Source organism: Daldinia caldariorum (genome assembly GCF_022478825.1).
Source record: "Daldinia caldariorum strain CBS 122874 unplaced genomic scaffold F4812scaffold_6, whole genome shotgun sequence".
Taxonomy (NCBI): domain Eukaryota; kingdom Fungi; phylum Ascomycota; class Sordariomycetes; order Xylariales; family Hypoxylaceae; genus Daldinia; species Daldinia caldariorum.
Genome location: NW_025953042.1, coordinates 839218 through 863887, shown reverse-complemented (window position 1 = coordinate 863887; position 24670 = coordinate 839218). Strand labels below are relative to the sequence as shown.

At 49.0% G+C, this 24670-nt stretch overlaps 9 protein-coding genes across 9 annotated transcripts; 5 read left to right on the top strand and 4 right to left on the bottom strand.

The window, feature by feature from the left end:
- Positions 1-109: 109 nt before the first annotated feature.
- Positions 110-3047, bottom strand: F4812DRAFT_348305 (uncharacterized protein). Its single transcript, XM_047931700.1, has 3 exons — positions 2852-3047; positions 463-2754; positions 110-409 (listed from the first exon to the last, which is right to left on the bottom strand). Exons 1-3 carry the CDS (start codon positions 2965-2967, stop codon positions 397-399), a joined length of 2421 nt encoding a protein of 806 aa, XP_047791153.1. The 5' UTR covers positions 2968-3047; the 3' UTR covers positions 110-396.
- A 2120-nt stretch (positions 3048-5167) lies between these two features.
- Positions 5168-7055, top strand: F4812DRAFT_348408 (serine/threonine-protein phosphatase PP2A catalytic subunit). The gene is made up of 3 exons (XM_047931702.1): positions 5168-5512; positions 5604-5837; positions 5951-7055. Exons 1-3 carry the CDS (start codon positions 5497-5499, stop codon positions 6661-6663), a joined length of 963 nt encoding a protein of 320 aa, XP_047791152.1. The 5' UTR covers positions 5168-5496; the 3' UTR covers positions 6664-7055.
- Positions 7056-7379: 324 nt separating this feature from the next.
- On the bottom strand, positions 7380-9213 carry F4812DRAFT_450740 (E set domain-containing protein; the record flags this gene model as incomplete). Its single annotated transcript, XM_047936126.1, has 4 exons — positions 7380-7510; positions 7565-7613; positions 7679-8001; positions 9117-9213. The coding sequence occupies 4 exons, from the start codon at positions 9211-9213 to the stop codon at positions 7380-7382; spliced, it is 600 nt and encodes a 199-aa protein (XP_047791151.1).
- A 2379-nt stretch (positions 9214-11592) lies between these two features.
- Positions 11593-12970, top strand: F4812DRAFT_458360 (DNA-binding domain of Mlu1-box binding protein MBP1; the record flags this gene model as incomplete). The annotated part of the gene is made up of 3 exons (XM_047937350.1): positions 11593-11656; positions 11712-12876; positions 12937-12970. The coding sequence occupies 3 exons, from the start codon at positions 11593-11595 to the stop codon at positions 12968-12970; spliced, it is 1263 nt and encodes a 420-aa protein (XP_047791150.1).
- A 1383-nt stretch (positions 12971-14353) lies between these two features.
- On the top strand, positions 14354-15669 carry F4812DRAFT_458359 (putative 3-hydroxyisobutyrate dehydrogenase G6G8.5; the record flags this gene model as incomplete). Its single annotated transcript, XM_047937349.1, has 3 exons — positions 14354-14467; positions 14544-14717; positions 14950-15669. The coding sequence occupies 3 exons, from the start codon at positions 14354-14356 to the stop codon at positions 15667-15669; spliced, it is 1008 nt and encodes a 335-aa protein (XP_047791149.1).
- Positions 15670-16971: 1302 nt separating this feature from the next.
- F4812DRAFT_348219 (RTA1-domain-containing protein) lies at positions 16972-18886 on the top strand. Its single transcript, XM_047931699.1, has 3 exons — positions 16972-17368; positions 17541-18141; positions 18302-18886. The coding sequence occupies exons 1-3, from the start codon at positions 17134-17136 to the stop codon at positions 18525-18527; spliced, it is 1062 nt and encodes a 353-aa protein (XP_047791148.1). The 5' UTR covers positions 16972-17133; the 3' UTR covers positions 18528-18886.
- Positions 18887-18978: 92 nt separating this feature from the next.
- F4812DRAFT_424849 (ARM repeat-containing protein) lies at positions 18979-21804 on the bottom strand. The gene is made up of 3 exons (XM_047933866.1): positions 21675-21804; positions 21445-21587; positions 18979-21366 (listed from the first exon to the last, which is right to left on the bottom strand). Exons 1-3 carry the CDS (start codon positions 21712-21714, stop codon positions 19213-19215), a joined length of 2337 nt encoding a protein of 778 aa, XP_047791147.1. The 5' UTR covers positions 21715-21804; the 3' UTR covers positions 18979-19212.
- Positions 21805-21921: 117 nt separating this feature from the next.
- On the top strand, positions 21922-23184 carry F4812DRAFT_348144 (uncharacterized protein). Its single transcript, XM_047931698.1, has one exon. The coding sequence runs from the start codon at positions 22215-22217 to the stop codon at positions 23028-23030; it is 816 nt and encodes a 271-aa protein (XP_047791146.1). The 5' UTR covers positions 21922-22214; the 3' UTR covers positions 23031-23184.
- A 31-nt stretch (positions 23185-23215) lies between these two features.
- F4812DRAFT_450738 (Nuf2 family protein) lies at positions 23216-24670 on the bottom strand (the record flags this gene model as incomplete). Its single annotated transcript, XM_047936125.1, has 2 exons — positions 23216-23335; positions 23399-24670. 2 exons carry the CDS (start codon positions 24668-24670, stop codon positions 23216-23218), a joined length of 1392 nt encoding a protein of 463 aa, XP_047791145.1.

The window sequence follows — 24670 nt, the reverse complement described above, 5'->3', positions numbered from 1 at the left end:
AGATATATACAATGCTGATACAACATACACTCCATGTGCAAAACGCGACAAACTCCGAACACCTTTGGTACTTTGCAGACCTTTACCACCTTATCCAATGCAGGCCTATAAGAAACGCCTTCCCCTCTGCTATTATGTATAACTTCCCCTGAGGACAGAACCTATGTCATGTTCCAATATGCACCAGTCTTCAAACCGTAACCCCATTATACCATGGCTCGGTCATTAGAGTCATTGTGTTAGGAAAGAATAGACGCTTACTTATACTAACCCGTACCTCAACCATCGACTAGGGGCTAGCTGAGGATTCCTGGATTCAAACATACATCTCGTATCGCCCTGTGCCTTGTATAGGATGACTGTCTTTATTGCCACAAAACTCTTAGCCTTGTCTCATTACCAACGACGTCTAAATTATGTTAGCGACCAAGCAGGAATGAGGAAAGCGCGGATAAAACTTACGAATATGCCTCAAGCATAGGCTGTCGGCGCTTGAATCTTGTAGCCGCATCACTCAGGTGTCTCTTCGTTGATTCCGCTCCGCTATCGGTGTCACTGCTTGAAGGCCGTCCCATTCCTAGTAGTTCACGTTCGATAGGGTCAAGTGACGATCCTTGAGAACCAGACATATCGCTTCCGAATGAGGAGCGCCTACTACCAGCTGGGCTTCCAATGACCCCTTTGAAGCTCTGCCTGCTTGGTGGTCGACTATATGTCTGCGGGATGTCTGCTGGCTGGCTTGACAGTGGTGACAAACGAGCATTGGCGACGTCTTGACCATCTTTTGGTGATAGGTCGGTACGCTTGGCCGCCGTTTCTTGACTTGGCCTATTGTCCTTGTTATCGACATTTTCAGGTCGTGATTGGCTATCCAGTGGTTCTCTTGACCCTGAGGCCCATTTAGTAGCATTAGGGCCTATCAAGGATTCCCTCGGGAGCGTGTGGATAGGTTGCTCAGAATCAGCCTCGACCACCTCGCCAGGCTCGGGCGGGGATGCAGGTTTTAATCTTTTCTTGAGTGTGTCATCGTATGGTGAATCACGAGTGCGCTTCTTCCATCCAGAGTCGTCACGGTCCTCATCAAAATGCTCCCATGTCCTCTTCTTAGTATCCATTCTGTGACGCGAATCTTGGTGTTTCCCCTGATGTCGATTTGATCCCTTTGGATTGCCGAGACGATGTTTAGTCGTATCGTGCATATTTCTAGAATGCTCTCGGCGATTGGCCCTGCTATGCATGTCTTTATCGATTGCTTTATTGTAATCATCCAATTTCTCAGGACGAATTTCCGTCGGATCTAAAAATAGAGGATGATGCTTCATTATCTGCCAATCCCTAGTTTCGCGGATACTCTGTGCGAAATCGTCAATGTTACGTGGTGTGATGTACCGCGATTTCAAAGCCTTAGCGTCGAATGCTGGAGGTATCATTATGTCCTCGAAGTATTGCGTCGGTAAAGGTGCTGCAATAGGGTCTACCTTGCTATTTAGCGGAAGCTCTAGAAAGATAGTCCGCTCATCCCAACTAAGATCTTCGCTACTCTCATCTTTAGCGGTGTCAAAGGTTGATTCAGGATCAACGTGATCGGACGCCGAAGTCGGCTCGGATACTATCTCGCCAGGCTCGCGCTCTTGATCTGTCTTAACTGCAGCGGGATTTTCTCTACCTAGTGGGCTCCTATCGCGGCGTGTCGTCTCACTTGAAGTCTTCCTTGCTGGATGTTTTCGTCGGTGATACCTATCCCACTTGTCCGAGTCTTTATAAGGCTGAAACCGGTCTTGGCGATCTTGACGGTCTCGACGACGCTCGTCTTGAGGCCTATTATGTCCCCGCCTACGAGAATGTCGATCATCTCGATATGAGGATTTACCATGCCAGCCCTCGCGGTATTCATCTCTGTACGACTGCCCGTTCGATGGCGAAGCATCATGCCACGCATCATGGGGGTGCCAAGGTTCATTCGGACGCCTATCATCATAACGGCGCTGGTGTTCCCTACCGCGTTCATGTCGATTCCTATCATTTGCGTACTGCGGAACATAAGGCTCGGAAGGCGGATATGGTTGGAAGATAACAGGCGGTTCGCGCTGAGGCGGACTATATTCACCTTGATGATACCCGGGGGGAGGCCCTTGAAGCCCATATGAGGTAGCCGGGGGTACATAACTTGGGGGTGGATATTGGGGCGGAGGAGGTCCGGGTGGATACTGCTGGTGTGCCCCGTACGGAGGACCTGGAGGACCCACGGGGTGTTGACTAGGCGGGTACGAGTCAGGCCGGCCAGGAGGGCCAGGAGGACCGGGAGGACCAGGGGGGTAGTCATTAGAGAAATACTGATTAGGACGCCTAGGAAGGGGGGAATGATGGTCAAAGGGTCCAGGAGTGTGACCTGGCGGACCATACGCAGTATTGTACGCGCCTTGGTAAGGCGGGGGATTCAATGGCTGGTGGAAGCCAGGCGGCGGAGGTCCGGGAGGTCCATATCTATCATAAGGTGGATTCGGCGGAGGATGACTTCCAAATCCCGGACCGTATGATGGCGGCGGAGGATAGATCGGGATTGTGCCCGAATGGTAAGGTTGAGGCGGAGAGTTCTCGAAACGAGGCAGTGGAGGCGTCTGATGGGAAGAAGCGAGAGGGGGGGGAGGGGGATAACGCGTAATTACCGGCCCTTTACTTCGCTTGTTGGGCACGAAGCTGTGATTATGAGGACTGCTACTCGATTGTTGTCGCGCCCAAGAGGCCTCTAGTCCACTAACATATTTTTAGTCGACATGGTCGTGGATATCAAGGTAGAGGAGGAAAACGGAGTGTATTAGGAAGACAAGGTAAGGAGCCATGAATAACTTACGCCGGCACTTTCCGAGGCTCCTCGGGACATGCAGTGAACATATGGCCCCGAACACCACAATTGTAGCATGGACGTTCGTTAGGATCTGGCCCAAGGCCCGGAGCAACTTGGGCCATTTTAATGAAATAACGGAAAAGAGGATCGGTAGGGACAACGCGTGGGTTAAAGCGTGTGTCTCCTAGGCAGGCACCTAGGTACCTGATATAAAACGCAGTCGGCCACGAAGCGGAGCTAAGTGAATGGCCAAGCGTCTGAGCGCAACGGCAAAGAGTAAAGTTTATGAACTTCGTAGAGCGTACATGTACGTATCTACACAAACGGTAAGACTTTGGCGTAGCTGAGGCTCTAATATCTGAAGTCCTGGGATAAAAAAAAATGAGGTTGAGGTAGACGTAAGTTTCAACCTCAGACAGTAGAAAAAGGTGAGAAACCGTGCCGTTCGCGACGAGACCTGAGATACGCGGGGCAAGAGAAAATTGACGGCTGGTAATGTCATCTAAAGTCCGAGAAGGGTGTCAATTAAGCGCGAGTTATGGATATGAGAGAGATATAAAGACTACGCGATGAACAGCGCTGCGCCAGATCCCGAATGTAAGTTGCCTTGTTGAGCAAGACTTACGGGATCAACTTCTCACCGCGACGAAGCGAAGACCACCACCAATGCAAGTCCCTCCACTCCGGTAACGCGGAAATAATTGTTGCAAATTCATCAAGGACGTCCTATATCTGTGGAAGAATTGCGATTCAAGCTTGGTATAGCTAGAAGACTGGGTATTGATGCTCGGTATACCTGACATAGATAGATATCAATGGGGATGGGCTGAAAGTGAAGGTTTCACGGGTGAGATTGAAATGTCCAAAAGGAAAAGGTACAATACAATGCATCGCGGTCATTAGGTTAGGTAGGTACCTAAAGTAAGGTACCTAAGCACCTGGGTTCCAAGCGGCAGCGGTAAAACCTCGGTCCGTTTTGGAGTGTAGATACCTAACCTTAGGTAGATAGACAGACTGAACTTGTTTCATGACTGAATTAAATATTGCCTTTACATAGATAGGATTACGCATACAAGATGTTACAAGGAAAATAATAAAAGAAAAAAAAGGTAATCGATGATCACTGTTTAAAAAAAGAGGCAATTAATTTTTTAGAGTATGAAAATAAATAAAAATTGTATTGCAAGACAGCATAACACCAAAAGGTTGTTTTGTAGTCAGTCAGGCTCCAGGCTGAATGCTATCAAATATGGTAGGGAGAAGCTCTAGATACCTAATGAGAGTAGAATATCTAGTGACAACTCTACCGACGATAGACAATGACAAATAGGAAATAAAGAAAAATCAACAAGCCAAGAGATTATGGCCCAAGTTGCTCAGAAACCAACTTCGCATACTTCGTCCGTTCTTAACACGTTGACCTGTCTTAAGGTAAACTACCAAACATTTATTCTGACGAATACTTCCAATAAAGAATCCCCAATTACGAGTTAGCAATGGGATATCGGACTGGAAATATCAGCAGATTGAGTAGAGAAGGCGCAAAAAAAAAAAAAAAAAAAAAAAAAAAACACCAATAGGCCAACTCAAGAAACGAGCAGGAGAAAAAAGAAATAATTTCTGGGTTGTTCTACTATGAACTTCCCAAATTCAAACCAGGTAGAGTAAATGCGTCAAATGACAAGTAGCTCACAGAATCCAGCTACTTTTTCTGTAGGAAAAAAAAAAACGCCGCGGGACGCAGACATCATCGAAAACCAGAATACGAAATTTTGGAAGTTGAAAGAAGAAGAAAATGCAGAAAATCAGATCGGAAGATCGAAATCGAAATCAAAGCACGGGTACCAGTCTTTATACACATTGCATATAGCAAGCGAGAAGTTGCATGTAGACATAATAAGGATATAATAGGCTTAAGACGCACATGACGACTACGGTATAAATCGCTAGCTCCAACATCCCATAATCCATTGCACGACTCGAAGCTGGGCATAAGCGCGGCTCTTTCTGCCGGTGGGTGGCGCAAACGAACAGCAATAAGCGATAAACGATAGGCGATAGGCTTATGTACCTAGGTACCTAGCCTATTACCAACCAATTCGACATCGCATCCCAAGAAGACCTTAGCACATACCTAAAACTATCCCACACAGGCGCTGATCCCACACGTCGACTTTTTGATTCAACACCAAAAGGGGAAAAAAACGGGTTTGGTATGTAGGCTATTCATTCCATCTGGAGTAGGGTTTTTTTTTTCTTCTTTTGCGAAAAAGTTCACTTTTAGCTGCGTTCACTGAGCTCGAAATAATCTCTCCCGTCTTGCGCCGTCGACCTTCTACCGCCCTTGTTTCCCTTCAGCGCCGAACCGACGACACATACGCACGCACACACATATACACACATAGGTACAATCCTCTCTCCACATGCGAGGCGCCGAATATCTTGTCTCCTCCGAACATGTTTGCGGTTTCCTCTAGCTCCCCACACAACTTTGCCTTTTTCCGAAGCAGAAGGAAGCCCACCCCGCGCCCGCGCAACAATCGACCACAGACCGCTTCTTGAACACCGCTTTGGGTAGACAGATAGACAGACAGATAGACCCAATCGCCACCATTCTCTTTCGAGCCTTTTGCGTTCGTTAGCCGCCCATCATGCCTGGGCTTCCAGGTTGGTCCCGCCAGCCCGACACCCGTACCTTATGCAAAGCTGGGACTTTAGTCTGACCTATGCGCTCCCCACGCGCTCCCCCTCGTTATAGCTTCGGTCGATCTGGATGAATGCATATCCCGCTTATATAAGAAAGAACTCCTGGCCGAGTCCGTCATCGAGGCGATATGTGCCAAGACGAAAGAGCTGCTCATGCGGGAGAGCAACGTCGTCCACGTCAGGGCCCCCGTCACCGTCGTCGGCGATATCCACGGCCAGTTTTACGACTTGATCGAGATATTTAAGATCGGCGGTTGGTGTCCCGACACTAACTACCTATTTCTCGGTAAGTACGCGAGCGAGGGAGAACGAAACCGCAAATTTTAAATTTACTACTACTACTATTACTACTATTACTCGTTCTGTTCTGACTCTTGTGACGTTATGTTATTATAATAGGCGATTATGTAGACCGCGGCATGTTCAGCGTCGAGACCATTTCCCTGCTCGTCTGCCTCAAGCTTCGATACCCCAACCGTGTGCATCTGATCCGGGGCAACCACGAGTCGCGCGGCGTGACGCAGTCGTATGGGTTCTACACGGAGTGCTCGCGCAAGTACGGGAACGCCAACGTGTGGCACTACTTCACGGACATGTTCGACTTCTTAACGCTCTCGGTCGTGATCAATGACCAGATCTTCTGCGTGCACGGCGGCCTGTCCCCGTCGATCCACTCCATCGACCAGATCAAGATCATCGACCGCTTCCGGGAGATACCGCACGAGGGCCCCATGGCCGACCTCGTCTGGTCGGACCCGGACCCCGAGCGCGACGAGTTCTCCCTGTCCCCCCGCGGCGCCGGCTACCAGTTCGGCGCGCGCGTCGTCAAGAAGTTCCTCGCCGTCAACGGCATGAGCCACATCCTCCGCGCCCACCAGCTCTGCCAGGAAGGCTTCCAGGTCCTCTACGACGACCAGCTCAGCACCGTCTGGAGCGCCCCCAACTACTGCTACCGCTGCGGCAACATGGCCAGCGTGCTCGAGGTCAGCGACGCCGGCGAGCGCTTCTTCAACGTCTTCGCCGCCGCCCCCGAGAACGACCAGCAGAAGGACATCCAGCAGGCCGGGGAGAAGACCGCGGATGGAAACGCGCTCCCGGATTATTTCTTATAACAGGAAACAAAAAGCAGAAACATCATATCGGTTCGATCCGAGGATTTGTATAAGCAGGCTTATTATTATCAAGCACATACACACACATGCGCACACACTACACACACAAACCATCAGGTTAGGTTAGGTTAGGTAGGCATACCATTACATTAAAGATACCTCGATATACGGCAGTAGTAGGTAGAAGGAGAGACTTGAAGAAGAAATACCCCCCCTTTTTCGTTATGAGCCGTCGTATTCATTCATCTTACATAGAAATCCACCTCTCCATGCCGTCAAAGGCTTGAAAGATAGGGGAAAAATAAAAAAGAAAAGAAAAATCATTTCCTGTCGGATGTTTGCATTAAAAAAGAACAAAAGAATTGCGAGTTGTGGCAATAGGTAATTGTTTTTAGTAGTAGAGCAAATGGGAAAAATGCTCACGAGATGAAACTATCTACACTTGAACTAGCTATCCGTCCCCATATAGTTAAGCACAACGTTAGGTACTAGGTGCCTGTTGCCTGCTGCTAAGCCGATCCGATCCGTCTAGGTCGAAGAGTACCTACGATTCCATTGAAAAGAAGGGTAAGTTTTCTTTGGAGACGTTTTTTTGTTTGGGCCTTCCTTCTATTGTCGCTGGTCGTCATCATACGGTCAGATAACACGTCGTTGTTGTTGTTTATTGTTGTTCTCCGTGGAGTTATATGCTAGCTGGTTGGCTGCTTAGAACATATCTACCAGTCCTTGCTGATATCGAAGCTCCACTCGAACTGCAGATGAGTGTTCTTATCGTCGTCGACAAAGCTGGACGTGGCGTTGTAGTGGCCTCGGGCAAGCATGCCGGTAGGAGCCTCTTCCTCTTGGACTGTGGAGAGATTAGATCAATTGGGAAGCCTAGTGGGATACGGGGAATACTTACAGCGCTTGCTGTACAGAGGCTGCTTGTCGGTGTTCGGAGCATAGCTTCCCTATGACTTGGTTAGTAAACGACCGGCTAATGTCAAGTGCAGAATAGTTCTCAAGGTGTACTTACCAACATTTCGGAATCCTTGCTGACTTTGATACCCTTGCGCTTGACAACTTGGACGTACTGGAGACCGCTGAGAATTTCGTGCTGGACCTTGAAGGTGGCGACCATAGTAAACTTGCAACCTTCCTTAATCTTGAACGGACGGTCCTTAAGGGTGGTCTCGCTACCAGGGGCAGACAGGTCGATAGTAACAGGATCACGGCCGGGCGACTCCATAGTTAGAGACTGGATAATGCAAACTCGAGGATCGTTGGGGTCAGATAGATCCTTTCCGCCGCCTAGGCCGAGGGACTGTTTGTATCGCTGGAGCGATTCGTCGTTGGCATCTGTATCAAAAGTATTGGTGTTAGAAGATTCTGTTCTTGTAATTGTTGGTGACCAGGTATGTTGGTAGGGTTGTGAAGTTGCTGTAGGACATGGCGAAAGGAGGGAAGAAGTGGTCGAAGAATTTATGAGTGTAATGTCATCGAGCATCATGCCCGGTAATCCTCTACATGTCATTGCAGGATCAAGACCGCTCCCAGATGAAGAGGTGGACGGGTATCTTGTGTGCTTTAACGCGCGTTTCTCCTTAAACCAGTTCAACAAATCCACGCGCAGACGGGTTTTCTTATGCGACCTTGATGCACTTGCATTATCACTGGATTGGGGTGTGCTAACTCGGCGGTTTTCGTTCAGGAACTCCTTCAGGGATTGTTTGGTATGGAGATCATCATACTCTGGGATCGCGGAAGACGTAGTTAAAGGCGTAGTTAAAGACGGGAAAGGTTCCGTAAATCGGGTATCTAGGTCTTCTTCCGAAAGTCGATGAAAACTAGGCGATTGTGTCGTATCGCGAGTTTGCTTCATGAGTGGCATTGAGACCATTCGTCGGACAAACCCAGCTCGTTGAGGGGCAGGACGCCCAAGTTGTCGGGGGCGGATCGCGAGTGCTTCCATGTCGACAGCGATTATGTTGATGCATCGGATAATATGGCTCGATTGTAAGATCTGAGTCCTGATTGAGATTCGGGTGTTTCCAAAAAAGGACTTTTGGTATGGCAAGGTTGTAGATAAAAGTCCCTCTGGTACAAAGGTGTAGGTTTTGAGAAATTCCCATAGTCATTGTTGGCAATTCAGAATTTCTGAACAGTCAGGTGTTTAACCTGTCCTGACACGCCAGGCTCCAGAATTAGGAAGCAAACAATGTTTTTGAGACGGTGCTGCACCTCCCATTTTTTGCACATGTGCATGCAAAGTCGGCGTCGTGAACTTCGTCTCATCTCCATTTCCCCCTTTTTCATCCAACCTTCACCAAGCTCACTGTCATCCCACCTCTTCTATACCTACAAAACATAGGCTTCTTTCGAGTGAATGTGAATGGATTCATTGAAGCGAATCATTGAAGGGAATTATGAAGACGGAATTAGACAAAACGAAAGGAAAATTGCTGTACACATACCCATATTCTGATATTCAGCCAAGCTCTGCTTGGGCTGAGAGAGCTTGTAGCCCTGAGTCTCCTCGGGCAGGTGGTCATTCTCGTCCTGAGAGGCCATTTTGACGATGCTCTACGACAAAAAAACAAAAAAGGAAAAAAGTAAGACAGGTTACAACAGAAAAGGGGAGGGTATTTCGGAGTATTGTTTTTGGAAAGATGTAAATAATAATAACAGACGTTGTCGGCGTGTTGGTAAAATATTGGTTAAGAGGGGTAGACAGTAGACACAGAGCTAGACTGGCGGTGATGAGTGTTGTACCTGAGAGGGGTGTAACTAAGCTATCGGGCTACGGTATGTAAAGTACTTGAGGGATATGTACCATAAGTACCATATGTACCTAAGTGGGATTGCCCATTGTCGATCTGATATAAAGAAGGTAGGATAGGGACACGATGTTACAGAATTTGGGGGCTTCTGGCCAATTTTTGTGGCTCTTAGAAGCTTGCATGTGCAGCTCAAGCGCGGCGGGGCTAAAAAATAGTTGCACCAGTGGCTTTGATGCACCTTTCTTGTCTTTCTTGTCTTTCTTGTCTCGTCCAATCTCTCTTGTCCATTCTCTCCTTTCTCTTCAATATGTTATCGCATCAAAGCCGTGCTTTTTTTTCCCTCCTGACAGATGCATGCACATGCGTGCGTTAGCAACGTTAGTGATGTTAGTGACACACCCATAGAGCTCTTACATGATAATGGTGATGGTGATGTGGTGCCCAACTCCCACGACTTGGAGTTGGAGTTATAACGTCGTGCCAAAGTTGGCTATTGTCAGCCTGTCAGACAAATGGTACCATCATGCTTCTTTCTCCATCCAACGTCTTCGATACGTTCACGCGTTGGATATGCACGGCTGCGTGGCACATATAGTAATGGATCCCACTAAATATACCACATACCGTATTATACCAATACATGTAGGTATGTTTTATTTTAAAAGTCGAAACTTTTCGCAAGGTGCTAAGAGTTTAGTTATATTAATTCTTTCACATAAGCGTAATAAATCACCAGATTGAGGGCCATGTAAGCTAGTGGGGTGAACGGTGAACGGTGAATGGTACTTACTTTAGGTATTTTAAACTTAGTTAAAAGAATAACGAAATTATCAAGATGGTATATGAGTTAGGTTCAATTATTTCCAAGTTGACTTGATAGTTAGTATTAGTAGGTATATATAGAATATAATTTAAAGATGAAGAAGCAACCTGAAACTCTATAGCTCTGACTTATCTACCTACTTAAATGGTCTTACGAATGACATAGATAGATACCTTTTACCGTCTCTGTTTGTTACAGTTAGGGGTAACCTAAATTTTCTCCTGTATACGTAATTGTCCAGCATACCCAACCAAGTAATGCAATTACATCAACAAATACGTGACCAGCTTAGATTTGATATAAATTAGCGAACTAGAGAAAGGTATCTTTAACTCATATCTTTTGGTTCTCAAGCCCTTTGGTGCTTGTATAATATATCATAAAATTGCACAAGACATATACCACCACGTATCGTACAATACAAAATAGATAAGATAGGGGGGATAATTGGAGAGCAAACACAGTATCAAATTATACAGTACATTAATTATGCACCGTAGAGGAGCAATTTCCTCTTCGGTGATACAGTGGGTGCATCCGTATGTACCCCGTACTGGTCTTCCAGAAGAGATGTTGGTCCGTGCCTTATACATACTAAGGAGTGTGGGAGTTAATACTTCGTAGACCTTGCCGCAATAGACTTTTTCTATTGGATTATACTTCGTAAGAGTGGATACGCTAAACTTTTCGTGGTAATTCATCAATTCCTATTTCGCGACTGCTAGGCTGTCTTGGACAAATCACGGTTGCTGACAAGTAATTCTACCTGCAGAGCGCGCAGTCGAACGAAGGCCACCCCCGGGCTTCCTCCCCTTCTTCTTCCTCTGACCTTGTCCTTTCCCTAACAACTCGCCTCAAATTCGAAAGAAGGAGAACCTATTTTTTTTTTTGCGCCGGGTGTTACAGCTTACATCAATCTGTCCCCTTAAATGTTTTTGTGGCCAAAAATTTCATAACCTATTATTTCAATTTCCAACTTAGGACCTCGAATCTTGGTGTAGCCCTTTTTTTTTGTTCTTATCTTATAATAGTATTCCCTCTTCCTGACGCAAGTCTGCATAAACGTGAGTGAGATCCATCCTAGCGACCCGCCTATTCGACAGCCCTAAGTGCGCGCTTCTATGGCGACGACCCGCGACATCATATCGCATCGCATCGCATCGCACCTCTGCGCGACTCGATAACGAGCAACTGCTAACCCAGGAACCAGCCTCAGTTTTCATACCTATTTTGTAATTCCACTATTGTTTGCTTCTGATCGCCTGTCACGGCTTCAATCGACGCGAGGTTCTATCGCATACGCTAATTCCGGTCGCGTCTCGAACAAACCCACCCGAAGAAAAAAAAATGGCCACTCCCAGACGTTTGCCTAGCAAACATAATCCTCTCATGACAGAGGATATCCCTCCTTGTAATGAATTATCGTCTTTAAGCTTACCAACTTATATCGCTTACGCGTTCTACAGATCATGAGCTCGTTTCGCGCCGACGCTTGGGTCAGACCCAATTGACCGCGAAGATGGTTGCAGCAGGCACCGCAGGGGATATTGACCCTACTAGTCTTGGAGTTTTTGACTATGCGCATCTGCGAGCTCCTTTGCCGAAGGGGATCGTCTCCGGCATTTTCAAGTCCTCTCCGAACTCTTACTTCTTGATGCGCCGCAGCCAGGACGGATTCGTGTCTGCTACTGGTATGTTCAAGGCGACTTTCCCCTACGCCGAGGCTGTGGAAGAGGAGATGGAGCGTAGATATATTAAGTCGCTACCTACAACGAGCCACGAGGAGACTGCTGGGAATGTCTGGATCCCTCCCGAGCAGGCCTTGGCTCTCGCTGAGGAGTACCGAATCACGCCTTGGATCTGTGCGCTCTTAGATCCGGCCGACATCGCTATTACCAATGCGCCGGACAGTCCTCCTAAGAGAATTGCCGCACCTCCGAAATTCGAGGCTCCTTTGCCAACGCAGCCTGTTCTTGCCCCTCCAACCCCGTCATCGCTTCCTCGTAACACACGAAGCCGTCGCTCAGCTAGCCCTACGAAGAAACGAGCTATCGCATCTCCGCGAAAGCGAGCTGCGAGAGCCTCAGCTTCTCGATCGACTCCCGAGGTTCCACCCGTCAAAGAAGAAGCCGAGCCCGTTATAAATGGCGTGAAGACGGACGAGGAGACTGCATCTACTGCTGCCACCGAAGAGATATCCATCAAGACCATTGAGAAAGAACCCCCCGTTGTCTTTGCACCAGTTGAAGAAGAACCCAAGGTGCAAATCAAAGTTGGTCAAGAAGTCGAGTTTCATGGCAGTGTGGAAACCACCCAAACTGCCGTCGAAGTAGAGATTCCCGTCAGCGAAGAACCCAATGCCGAAGAAGCTGCTCGGATGATCGAGGAGGCGAAAGAAATGGTAAGAATTGCTGCAGCCGAGGCTGCAACATCGTCTGAAGCGAACAACAATAAGAGCAAGCGAAAGGCGGACGAGATTGCCGTGGATGACGAAGAGGAGCAGGATGAAGATGATGAGGCCGAAGTTTCGGAGGAACCGAGATCTAAGAAGGTAAAGACAGAGGTACAATTGAGAAAGGAGCGTGTCAGGAACCGGGCGCTTGTCGGTCTTAGCGCAACCCTCGCAGTTGGGTAAGTCTTTTGATTATCGTGGGATTTTGACCGGATTGTAGACTGACCAACATCTTCCAGTGCCCTGATCCCATACGTCATGGGCGTATTCTAGCATCGTACTAGCTCAGATTCAGCTTGAAGTCCAATGATTGTTTAGTCCCTTAGTGTCCCCTCATAATTATCTTGATGATCCCAGCTCATCGGGATCGTTTTCACTGGGTTTCGGTGATGGCGAAACCCGATTACTTGTCTGTTTTTCTTTTTTGCACATACCCCCTGTACGGTTGTTGGTGAGAAAGCAGCTGCTCAGATTCTCTGATATTTTGCGCAGCTATATGAAATGGCTCATGTATACATCACATCCCTTTTGTAGTGGTCTCTCATAGGAAAGGCGAGATCGCTATACTACTCCTCCACAGGTCCCGAGAAATTCATAATGAGAAAGAGAAAAATACACTCGTTGATTCGTGTTTTGTGACATTTTCTATAAGGTGGGCGGCTTTTTAAGGTATAATGATTTTAAATAGTTTGGAATAGAAATCTCTATAGAACTATGAAGTAGCCGGGGACGTCCTTTTTTTAAGTGCCCAACTCGCACAAAGAGATCTACCAACAAAGAAGCTTACATTAAGTAGCTTACCTCTACCAGGTATGAAGTAGTTAGTCTAATTAGATTGTAGTTCCCATGGTATATATACATAGGTAGTATAGTACACTTAGACATATCTGAATGACTAAGGTAAATACCTAACATATATAGTAGGTCAACTCAGCTAGCTCTAGTTACCTCCTATGCGATTCGAACTCAACCACACCGAAAATGGCTTGTAGCTACAGGATCCACCGCCTCTAGCCCGTGTGGCCCAAGCGTTAAATATCCAAAATGAGGATAGAAAAGTTTTTCTTTTATTATTTTTTTTCCTTCACAATCTTATTCCAATCATCATTTTTTATTCCAACCCAATTTTCAACCCTAGCAAAAGGGCGTAGCATGAATGCTTCGCAGTGAATCCTTTTAGCACTCAGCGTACATGTCTGTCTAATGTATGGATAGAGATGTCTGCTGAACTTGACGCAATGGATTGAACAACTTTTTATTTTCCTTCTTCCTTCCTTTCTCTGTGAGGTACAATGCAAAATGAAAATGCGTGGCGCAATGCACCTTTGGAGAGATCATGAGGTCACTTGACCACTTCCTTTGGGTATAAGCCCACCTAAACAAACCCTACCTTAGCCAGCTTCGATTGAGAGCAGGACCGGCAATGGTCGGTCCTCGGTACCCCGCGGGTGCGTTTTGGTGCAGGTGGCTTTTGGAGAGGGGAGAGAAAGTTGGAGAAATGGCCATCGTTCTCCAATTGACCTCTTCTTTTTTACCCTAGGGTACCCGAGCGCGCCTCTCTTTTATGCCTGACGTTTGCACGCTGGTTGCTTAGTACTTTCTACTACTTGCTTGTCGGGAACTAGCCTTTAAAAAACAAGAACGCCGCGTTCCACGATGAGAGTCCACGCTGTTGCTGCCGTACGGAGTATCTTCAGAGCCCAGAGGCGAGCCTTCTCGGCGACGTCGAGACGATGGGAGAGCTACGGGTTCATCGGCCTGGGTCAAATGGTTAGTAACGCGTCTGAGTTTTGTGTTGTCTGAGTGGAACAAGAGAATAAGAACTAATATGGATGTGGTGTTTTAGGGTTACCAAATGGCCAAGAACTTGCAGGCGAAGCTACCGCCGAGCGACTTGGTCAAGCTGTTCGATATCAACGGCGAGGCGGTGAAACGATTAGCCGAGGAGATGCGGACGTCTCAGACCGGTGGCGCCGCTGTGGAAGTCGCGCGCGATGTTGGTGATGCTGCGAAAGAGTCGGTATGTTCTACTACTATTACTACTTCTTCCCTTTTTACCGCCGGTGTTCGTTCAAATGATGAGTCTGTTCTATCTATGATCTAAGTTGGGGCCGGCTTTCTGCCGGTCCTTCTGTGATTAATCCTTTTTTTATAGCCAATCCTCTGAAGAACTTATACCAAGATTTACTTTTTATTTTCTTGTATCCCTTTACGCTGTGTTGAGCTTCCAATGCTAACGCAAAATTTAATAGGATGTGGTAATCACCGTATTACCCGAGCCGTCGCACGTAAAGAGCGTGTATCGCGAGATATTATCCCCAAATCTGCCTAGGAAAGACAGGGTATATATCGATTGTTCCACTATCGATCCTTCTTCATCCCGAGAGGTTGCAAGCTGGGTTGCTGATGCCAACCAAGGTCAATTCGTCGACGCCCCCATGTCGGGCGGAGTGGTAGGCGCCACTGCCGGCACTCTGACCTTCATGCTGGGCGCCCCCGACGCTCTGGCACCAAAGCTGGAACTGATCCTACTGCGGATGGGGAGACGGGTGCTGCACTGCGGCGCACAAGGTAACGGCCTCAGTGCCAAGCTAGCCAATAACTATCTGCTCGCCATCAACAACATCGCGACGGCCGAAGCGATGAATCTGGGCATCCGATGGGGTCTCGATCCCAAGACGTTGGCCAACGTGATCAACGTGAGCACGGGCCGATGCTGGCCGAGCGAAGTCAACAACCCGGTAAAAGGAGTTGTCGAAAGCGCGCCGGCTAACCGTGATTATTCCGGTGGGTTCGGCATCGGTCTAATGAAGAAGGACCTCAAGCTCGCCATCGTAGCTGCAAAGGAAGCCGAGGCCAAGTTGGAACTTGGCGATCGGGCGAGACAGGTTTACGAAGATGCCGAGAAAGTAGATGCGTGTAAGGGGAGGGATTTCTCGGTTATATATAGATTCTTGGGCGGTAAAGAATGAAAATATGAAATTTGAAGATGCTACCTAGGTACCTATCTTATTTGATCTATGGATGTTATAACCGTGCATGTGTCCTATGTTCTTTTGCAGCTATTGGATCGAGATTTAATCAATATTGTACCTGACGAAATCTCGGGATATAAAAGAGGCATTAATTTCTATAGTAGGTTAGGTGCATATGTTGTGCTTTATGGATATACGATACCATACGCTTCCGGTCCCAACGACCCGGATGGCGTCCGGAGAAAGTGAACTAACGCCGGTTAGGTAGCGTCCCGGATGCAGCCTCTTCCGTCCCAAAAGTTTGGGTGGGGAGGGCAAGGGGTCCATCCATCTAATCTAAATAAATCCCAACAGAGCTGCTGCCTCGTTTATACGGTGACTTAGTCATGGTGATATGTAAGTAATTAACTCGTCAAGCCTTACCTCTGGTTGTTCAGTCACACCCAGATAAGCAGATGGCACATATCTGCGGAAGGCCATTCGCCAATGTACATAGCGTAGTAGTAGTAGTGTATTATTGCCAGCGAAGGCCTTGGCTCTCGGGGCTGGGAAATGGGGAAGGAAAGGAAAGAGTACATACCTACGGTTTTGTCAACTCGGTAGCGTTGCCGAGCTGGGTGGGCACTGGGGGGGGTTGTAGAAGCGAATAATAAATAATGATAATACATACTTGTCAGATCGCTTAACTAATAACAAACTCGTCTTGTCCGCTTTTAGTAACCTTCTCGTTAGGTATATTCGATAGGGTCCCGCACCGGATCCTCGTTGGAGGAGGAGGAGGAGGTATTGTGTCGCCTTTTTCTGCTTACCCCTTCGCCTCTTCTTCCCCTGCCGATGATGCCAAGGTAGGGTACATACATACCTAGCATACTTGGTCAAAATCAGATCACCTTGGGGGCGGGGGCGGGATCGCATCGATCAAATATAGACCTAAGGTAGGTAGGCAGGTAATATTCCCAACGAGAGCGCTTCTCGCGATTTTTCCTTCTTCTCTTCCCTTCTCTTCTCTTTTTATACGCAGTCGTATGTACGTAGGACCGCGCTGTTGGGCCCGCTGACATCAACAAAACAAGGTCGAATCTGATTCTGCTTTCCCCCCTGTAATTGATTTTAAAGCCTGTCCTATAGTATACCGTCTCGCTAAATTATTGGTTTAGTTTCGCCTTTTTTGGGGAGAGTATTAATAGCTACACCTAGCCTTGCCCGCGATACGGTTCGATCATCTAGATGCAGATATATAAGATACCTATATATATATATCTAGGCGGCTTATTCCCGAGATCTATTATTCAAATTTGCGGTTAGACGTTGGGACGGTGGTTGCTATTATAGAGAGAGAGAGAGGATATATACCCAGCAGGGAGACAAAAAGAGAAGACTATTACTAGGTAGACAGGAATTTCATAGTTATCGGGGATATTTTCTCGATAGCTCATCGACCTCGAACGATCCCTAACCGAGATGCCGAATAATACGGATGCGCCGCAGCGCATATCCTTCCGAACCTGCACTGAAGTCGGCCCTTACTGCCCCGTCGAGGCCACGGTTTTGGGATACTATCCCAACCTCGGCGTCAATGCTTTTCTCGCCGCCGCGTTCGGTCTATGCATTGTAGGGCTCGTCGGCACGGGGATCTGGAAGAGGACTTGGGGATATTCCGCCGCGCTCACTGCCGGGTGTATTCTGGAGTTTGCAGGTATGTTTAGTTACCTGTACTTGATTTTTTTATCTTCTTTTACTATTTTATTATTTTTTTCTTTTTCTTTTTTCTTTCTTTTGGATTTGCTCCTTCGCTCGACGTGGAAATAGGGGGGGGGGGGGGGGGGGTTGTATAAAACTATACCTTAGGTACTGACCATCCGCACCAGGCTACGTCGCGCGCGTGCTCCTGCACCGCAACCCGTGGAACTCGAGCGCGTTCCAGACGCAGATCTGCGCCATCATCCTGGCGCCGACGCTGATCTGCATCTCCATCTACCTGACACTCAAGCACGCGACGCTGTCCGTCAACCCGGGCCTCTCGCGCCTGCGCCCGCGCCTGTACCCGCTCGTCTTCGTGCCCGCCGACGTCTCCTGCCTCGTCCTCCAGGCCATCGGCGGCAGCCTCGCCGCCTCCGCCGGCCCCGACCACCCCGCCCTGCTGCTCGCCGGCGACCGCGTCATCATCGCCGGCATCGCCCTGCAGTGCGCCGTCCTCGGCGTTTTCGGCGTCCTGTGCGCGGATTACTTCCTGCGCGCGAGGAGTTGGGTCGCGAGCAAGGCGCAGGCGCAGGCTGCTGATGCTGATGATACCGCCCTGCAGGCCCTCGCGATGTGGAACGACAAGAAGTTCCGCGCGTTCTGCTGCGCGGTGGCCGGCGCGTACGCGGGGATCCTGATCAGGTGTGTTTATCGCATCGCGGAGATGGCGGGCGGGTGGGGGAACAGGATCATGCAGGACGAGCCGTCGTTCGTGGTGCTCGAGGGGTTGTAAGTTGTTCCGTGCACATCCAGGCTACCTTTTTATCTCCCCTCTCCCCTCTCCCCTTTCCCCTTTCCCCTTTCCCCTTTTCTTCCCCTCCCCTTTTCCCACGAGATAACAAAATCATAACCCAACCAAGAGGTACCAATCGACTAACACACACACACGCGTGCGCACTAAACACAGCTGCATCGTCATCCCCGTGATCCTCCTAACCGCCTTCCCGCCGGGCGTCCTGTTCCCGGCCATGGCGGAGCGGGAAGCGCAGCGCTTCAGGGGGAAGAAGAACGAAGGCAAGGAACAGGCGGAAAAGGCAAACACGCACGCCGAAGAACCCATCACGTCGGGCGACGACGACAGGGGACACCAGGGGGAGAAGAGCCTTAGCGTATAGTCCTTTTTTGGGGGGTATATTTCCGCCTCCCTTTTGTTTTACAAGATAGGTAGGTATGTAATAGATAGATAATCTCTTGTGGTTTATCTCCAAGTTAGGAATTAGATCTGGGGGAAGGGGGGGAAGGGGGGGAAGGGGGAGATATGCTTTGGACGTTCGCTTTTGGACATATATTTGCCTACCTAGGTTAGGTAGGAAACTGCATAGAGCATGTGCCATGATATAGACGTTCTTATTTATACTAGATATCTCTTCTACAGTTTTGCACACATATATTAGGCACCTGATTCAAGTACCTACTTCCCCCCTTTTATTTCATACCCTAGATCCACATTCGTACATCATCATATTCTCAAACATCTATGTCATCTCATTTGAGTGATACTATATATATCCCGATGGTCAAGCGTAGTATCAAATACATGCACGATAATTGCATTCATGAACGGGACATGTTAGACGATCTTTATTTCATTAGTCTTTCTACTACCTAGGTGCCTAATGTAAGCCAATAGCTAGTGGAACCACGATCTAGCAACGCCTAGGTATGTATTTCTTCTATACGGGCCGGTCCTAACGCTCTTCCGCGCCTATGCATTCATTTCTATTCGCGGAAGCCCTGCTCGATATGCAAAAGAGGAAAAGGCAGGTACCTAGGTAAGTAAGCAAGTGAGCAAGTTTAATGTTACCCATTAAGGAACCCTTCAAGCTCAGCTTTGGAGTTGTCCAATTCTTCATCTCCCTCTTCAGACTCCTCTGATTCCTCCTCCTCCTCGTCTTCTTCCTCTTCTTCGTCACTCTCCTCCTCCTCCTCGCCTTCATCTCCTATTTCATCTTCCTCCTCGTCTTCGGCAAGCCAATCGTCCAAAGTCTTAGCCCCCGTCCCCGCCCCCGCCGAAGCCGAGAGCCCATTACTCCTACCTCCCTGTGCCCCCGCCGAAGTGTCGCCAAGCATCCGCGCCGCCGGAATAGCTCTCTTCTCCTCGCCGTATTCGTTCGGAACTCCGTCCTGCGCCCGGAGCTTCGGGTCCGGCTCCCTGCCCTCCTCGACCCAGTCCGGCAGGGGTTCGTATCCGCGCAGCCCATGCACGCCTCCGCCGCCGGCGAGTACTAATGCCGATGATCCTAGCAGGAACCCCTTCCTTGTTTCGGAGGGGCTGGGCGCGTGAGGCGCGGGCTTAGGCGCGAGTAGCATGAGCGTCGCTAGTTGGGGCACGCTTAACAAAGCTTTGTATAAGCGCGTGCGGTCGCGCAAGTCATACGACGTATCGTAACGAACGAGTAGGAGAACGTAATTCCACAAGCGGACAATAGGATGCTCTTCTGAGTTCGGCGGGGGTTCATTGTTCCCCTCGTTTAACTTTTGTGCCTCCGCTGTTCGGTTGAGGTGGTGCAGGTAAACTTTGGCTGCGAGAAGGACAATCTGCCGCTTGGCAATTTCGGACTCTTCTGCAAATTCTTTCAGGAGTATTCGAAGCACATCGGCCGCGATGTTGTCCTCACCATTCAGACCAGAAAATTCGCCCACGAGCCAGATGATTGTCGCGCGGGCTTGCGGGTCGGTCGCAGAATCGAGATTCTTCGCCAAGCGCACAACAGTTCCTACATGCGCTTGAGGCTCTTGTTGGATAAGGTGACGGATTACCGTTAGAGATTCAGCAGCTAAAGTGCCGTCAAGACTCGTTATTTGCCCTAACAGAAGCCGCATACATCGGGACGCGGTCGCTGGGTCCGCTTGCGCACATCGTCCAATAGCTCGCACTGCTTCGCGGACAAGCGACTTATTCGTCCCGCGAGAGAAATGCTCGAGCTCATTAAGGATGAGACTCTTCGTTTGCAAGGGACTGTGGGGAAAGATTAGTGTGAGAACCTCGAGCTTTAGCTCCCATACTGGAGCTGTGTCGGTGGCGCGGACGAGGAAGTGAGAAGCGTATTTGACGAACGACTCCGGATATGCAAGGCAAACAGATACGATGTTATACAGAGCGACTTGTTGGATGTCCTGTGCTCCCCGCAAAAGCGCAACTAAAGGACCGACAGCGGCTTTAGTATATTCGGGTGTCCCTAAGTCTGCGTAACAGCGAGCCACAGCTACTACCACACCTGAATTTCTACTTTGTAGAAGTGGCTTAATCCCGTTGAGTAGCAGGACGAGATCCGGATCGAGAATGACTACCCGTTCTCCTTCCGAGGCGGGCTCTGATTCGCTCTCCCCGTAGAAGTATTGGAGATCGGCCGCTTTTTCTTGTGACTTAACAATCCTCGTCCGCCTTGGGAAGCACTTCCGCGCGTATATAGACATCATTCTCAGTACTGCCAGTTGGCTCCACTCGTCCATGTCTACAATCTTCTTGACAAGACTCCTGTAGTGCTTGTGGATCAAATCCACCCTGTCGGGACATATCTCCATGTAAGCGCTAACTGCGGCTCCCGCGACGAAATACTGCTTGTCGCCCAAGAGCGTCGTCAAGTATTCTAGGAGCTGGGGTAGAGTGTTCGGTTCTAGACGGTAGCATTTCGGTATGGCGAGGGCAGCTGCCTTACGCACGTGAGGAGACATGTCGACCGTCCCCTTTTTGATAGCTAAGGATACGATCTGGCTGATGACTGGGACTCGAATGCCAGACATAGTCCGTAGCGCAAGGGCTCGGACTTGGGGGTTCGAATCTGAAAGGGACTTCTGGATCGTATTAATAGATAAAAGGGCCATATCTGGTTCTTGCTCGGCATGGTGTATAAGATATATGTATACAAGCTTCTTGATTTCGAGGTTCGGCGACGCAACATTCTTTACGATGGAGGAGAAGAACGGAAGCGTTTTCTGTTGGCGATACATCATCTAGATAAAGGAGGATCGATCAGTCGGCGTTATTCCTAGTAGTCGACGAGGAGGGGAGAGGGAACGGAAGATGCGTACAGAAATAACCCGCCGCAGTCCGTCGAGCACCTCACGATCATTCCGGCTGTCGAGAAGCTTCTTAAGTTGCGCCGTTGGTAGAGATCGCGTGGTGCTGCGAGAGCTCCGGGCTGCTTGGGCCGCATCGAGGGTGAGTTCCCGAGCTGGAGACGGGGAAAGTCAGTCAGTCAGCCAGTGTACTTTGGTCCAATCGTTATTCAAAAAAAAAAATATAATGCAAAAGTCCTTACCGCTCTCTAGTAGATTAGATATTCGAGATATAGACTCCATAGCGTAAAAGTGAGGACGCGCACACACAGCTTGTAAGCTGGTTGCGTTTTGTCGCGTGTTTCTTAGGTGTGTGACGTCGGTGGAAAAGAGGGATCCAGAGCTGGGATCCAGAGCTGGGGGATCTAGGTACTAAAAGCTTGGATCGATATTGTACAGCAGCAGCCGTGTTGGAACTTTGGCGGGGCTTTTCCCCGTTGATATTTTGTGGAGCTACCTTCTAGTTTAGCTGCTTAGTTCCACGCTAGCGCTGACATAACACACATCCACCTCCGAATTTCAACTCTTCTCCGGGGAACGGAATTTATCTATAAGATCGGCGTACGGCAGTCAAACCCGGACAACTTCATATGGATTAGGTACTCAACCTAGAACATAATATTCCGGAATGCAGATAAACAGTCGCATGCTTTCACTATAATAATAATAATAATAACAATTCATCGTTCAAATTCCAAGTAAAACTACCTAATGGCCGTTATCGTTATGAAGTCACAATATTCATGTCTTCGGCACCTTTTCTCCTTCTCTCCCCAGCCCTACCCTCCGAGCTTCTCACTTATATCCTAAGCCACCATATCCACCCCACTACACTGATCATATGTTCCTCCCGCTCGGACTTTCTCGCATCTCTCGCCGCCGATATCTTTCACGAGCCAGCCTGTCACGATGAAGTAGCCTCGGCCGAGCATTCCGTAGGAAGTTCGCCACCACCACCACCTGGCGCGCCGCCGGAGGCTCATGACGATACCAAGCAAGAGCAAGGTGGGAGACAGGAACCACCACATCATCACCCGCTACTCTCCTCCCCGCTGCACCAGATCGCCACGTCGCGACACATCCGCGTCGTGTACGTCCCCACAGTCACGCATCTCCGCGCGTACCTGTCCGTCTTCTCACCAGACGACTCCAGAGTCCCGGTCCCGCCAGCCGGTTTCAACCCCTCGGGCAAGTACGCGCCGTGTATAATCCTATACGGGTTTCTGGAGATGCACCGGGACACGAGCGAATGGAGCGCGCAGGGACTAGGCGATTCCGCATCGGCGGTAGTAGAGCTGGGCCATCGGTTGTCGTGGCAGACGATCGTCGTCGAGCCCCGGAAGCACGGCGTCGCATCGCCGTTTGAGGATCTTCTGAGGGAAAATGTTCCCTTTTTAAGCGGCGGGGGGCGAAGACTGGGTCCCGACATGGAGGCGGGTTGGACCGGTCGGACCGTAGAAGTCGGAAGAGTTATGAAGCGATGGTTCTGTTTTCAACTTGGGGAGTGGGATGATATCAGCTCCGATGAGCGAAAGGTAGGCGCAAGTAAAGAGGAGTGAACTCTAGCAATAATATGGTATTTCTTCAGGTGCCTAACACACAAAATTACAATGATAATGGGCTTTATGTGCACTTTTCCGGGCCCGGCCGGTATATAACACCTTAACGCCTGCCGTGGTATCATTATCCCTCTCGTGATCTCGTTACCTATGCATACGTAAGAAAAAACATTGAGCGACAGCGATCAGATGGATATGGCCTGCTCCATCTCTGTGATGTACAGCTTGATGTGCGACTCCATCTTCAGATATTCGTCATATGCGCTGTGAACTTCTCTCTCGATGTTTTCCTTGAGGTCCAGCATCTATCACCTTGTTAGCATCATAGATGGAGACATTGGGAACGGCCATAATCTAGTCACACATACCTTCTTCTCAGTCTGCTCGATTCGGACTCTCCGCCTCTCGATCTCCGTACCCTTCGTCGCTCGCTCCTCCGTTAGTTTCTTATGCAATGCTCGGAGCTCTTCCATTTTCCTTTTGGCTTCCTGTGCTTTTTCCTGACTTTGTTCGCGCAATTTTTCCGTACGCTCGTTCCACTTGCTTAATTGTCTCTGTAGTAATCCTTCTACTCTCTCCACTTCTTTGACGTTATTGCCACGTTCTGACAACGCATCTCGCTGTTTAGCATTTCTGGCATTCTCCTCTTCCTCCTTGGCCAGTTCCACGGAGATCTCGTCGAGGAGTTTGATGCAAGAAGCCACATCCGTCGCAACAACACCGAAGGAATCGGTTGAAGTCTGTAGTGCCCTTGCCCGTCGATCCAGAGAATCTATATGGGCCTTATCTGTATTGAGAGTATTGCTGAGCTCCGCCAAACTTGTTTGCAACGCTTGGGGACTTTGCAGAGTGTACGGTCGTAGCTTGGCACTTTCCTGCTTGAGCAGCATTTTCTCGGTTGTCTTTTGCTCGAGCCTTTGTGCTAGTTCTCCTTTCTTCGCCTTAGCCTCTTCTAACCGAACTGCGACCTTTTCTTGGTTCCGCCGTAACTCCAGCAATGTCTTCTTTAGTTCCTCATTGCGTTCCGTCTTCTCGCGGACCTGGGCCTCCATCGCCTTCCGATTGTGTCGCATCTCTTCCAGTCTAGCTTCCAAATCCTGGTTTTCGCCGTATAGCGTCTCGATTCGCGCCTTGGTCTGTTCGGCTTTGTTGAAATGCTCGTCAATAACATTCGTTTGACTTTCGCGGAAGCGAACAAAATTTATCAGGTAGCTGAAAATCTTGACGAGGCGTGGATGCGTGGGCTTATATAGGTCGCTAAAACTGAAGTCTGTAATTCCACACTCAAGAAGTAGTTTACGCAGTGATACGTAGAATCCCAGTAGGTTACGAGTATCGGGAGGCACTATATCGACAAACTCGCCGCATACATCTTCGGCGGCAGCGCGCATCGCCGGCTCGACAGTGTCGCGGGTCGCATTTAGTAACAGCTCGGCGAACCACTCAAAAATCATTTGTACTTGTAACGGGTTTGGCTTCTGCAGGTCGGCGACAGTGAAGGGGATGCCGATGTCTGTTATGCAACCGACGATCTCCCTATCCGGCAGCCGCATGAAAGCATCGGCTTCTTCCTCCTTTTTGCGGGTGCGCGACTGGGTTTGCGCCGGCGGTATTATCGACATTCGCGGATTGTACGCCAT

Bases quoted from the DNA above. Each gene is read 5' to 3' on its own strand.
- F4812DRAFT_348305 (XM_047931700.1), bottom strand. From the start codon at position 2,967: ATGGCCCAAGTTGCTCCGGGCCTTGGGCCAGATCCTAACGAACGTCCA. The intron at 2,755-2,851 runs GTAAGTTATTCA...AAAATATGTTAG, and splicing joins GAGCCTCGGAAAGTGCCGGC to TGGACTAGAGGCCTCTTGGG.
- F4812DRAFT_348408 (XM_047931702.1), top strand. The intron at 5,838-5,950 runs GTAAGTACGCGA...TTATTATAATAG, and splicing joins CACTAACTACCTATTTCTCG to GCGATTATGTAGACCGCGGC.
- F4812DRAFT_348219 (XM_047931699.1), top strand. From the start codon at position 17,134: ATGCCGAATAATACGGATGCGCCGCAGCGCATATCCTTCCGAACCTGC. The intron at 17,369-17,540 runs GTATGTTTAGTT...CATCCGCACCAG, and splicing joins GTGTATTCTGGAGTTTGCAG to GCTACGTCGCGCGCGTGCTC. The intron at 18,142-18,301 runs GTAAGTTGTTCC...CACACACACACG, and splicing joins TTCGTGGTGCTCGAGGGGTT to CGTGCGCACTAAACACAGCT.
- F4812DRAFT_424849 (XM_047933866.1), bottom strand. From the start codon at position 21,714: ATGGAGTCTATATCTCGAATATCTAATCTACTAGAGAGCG. The intron at 21,588-21,674 runs GTAAGGACTTTT...CCCCGTCTCCAG, and splicing joins ATCTAATCTACTAGAGAGCG to CTCGGGAACTCACCCTCGAT. The intron at 21,367-21,444 runs GTACGCATCTTC...TCCTTTATCTAG, and splicing joins GACTGCGGCGGGTTATTTCT to ATGATGTATCGCCAACAGAA.
- F4812DRAFT_348144 (XM_047931698.1), top strand. From the start codon at position 22,215: ATGTCTTCGGCACCTTTTCTCCTTCTCTCCCCAGCCCTACCCTCCGAG.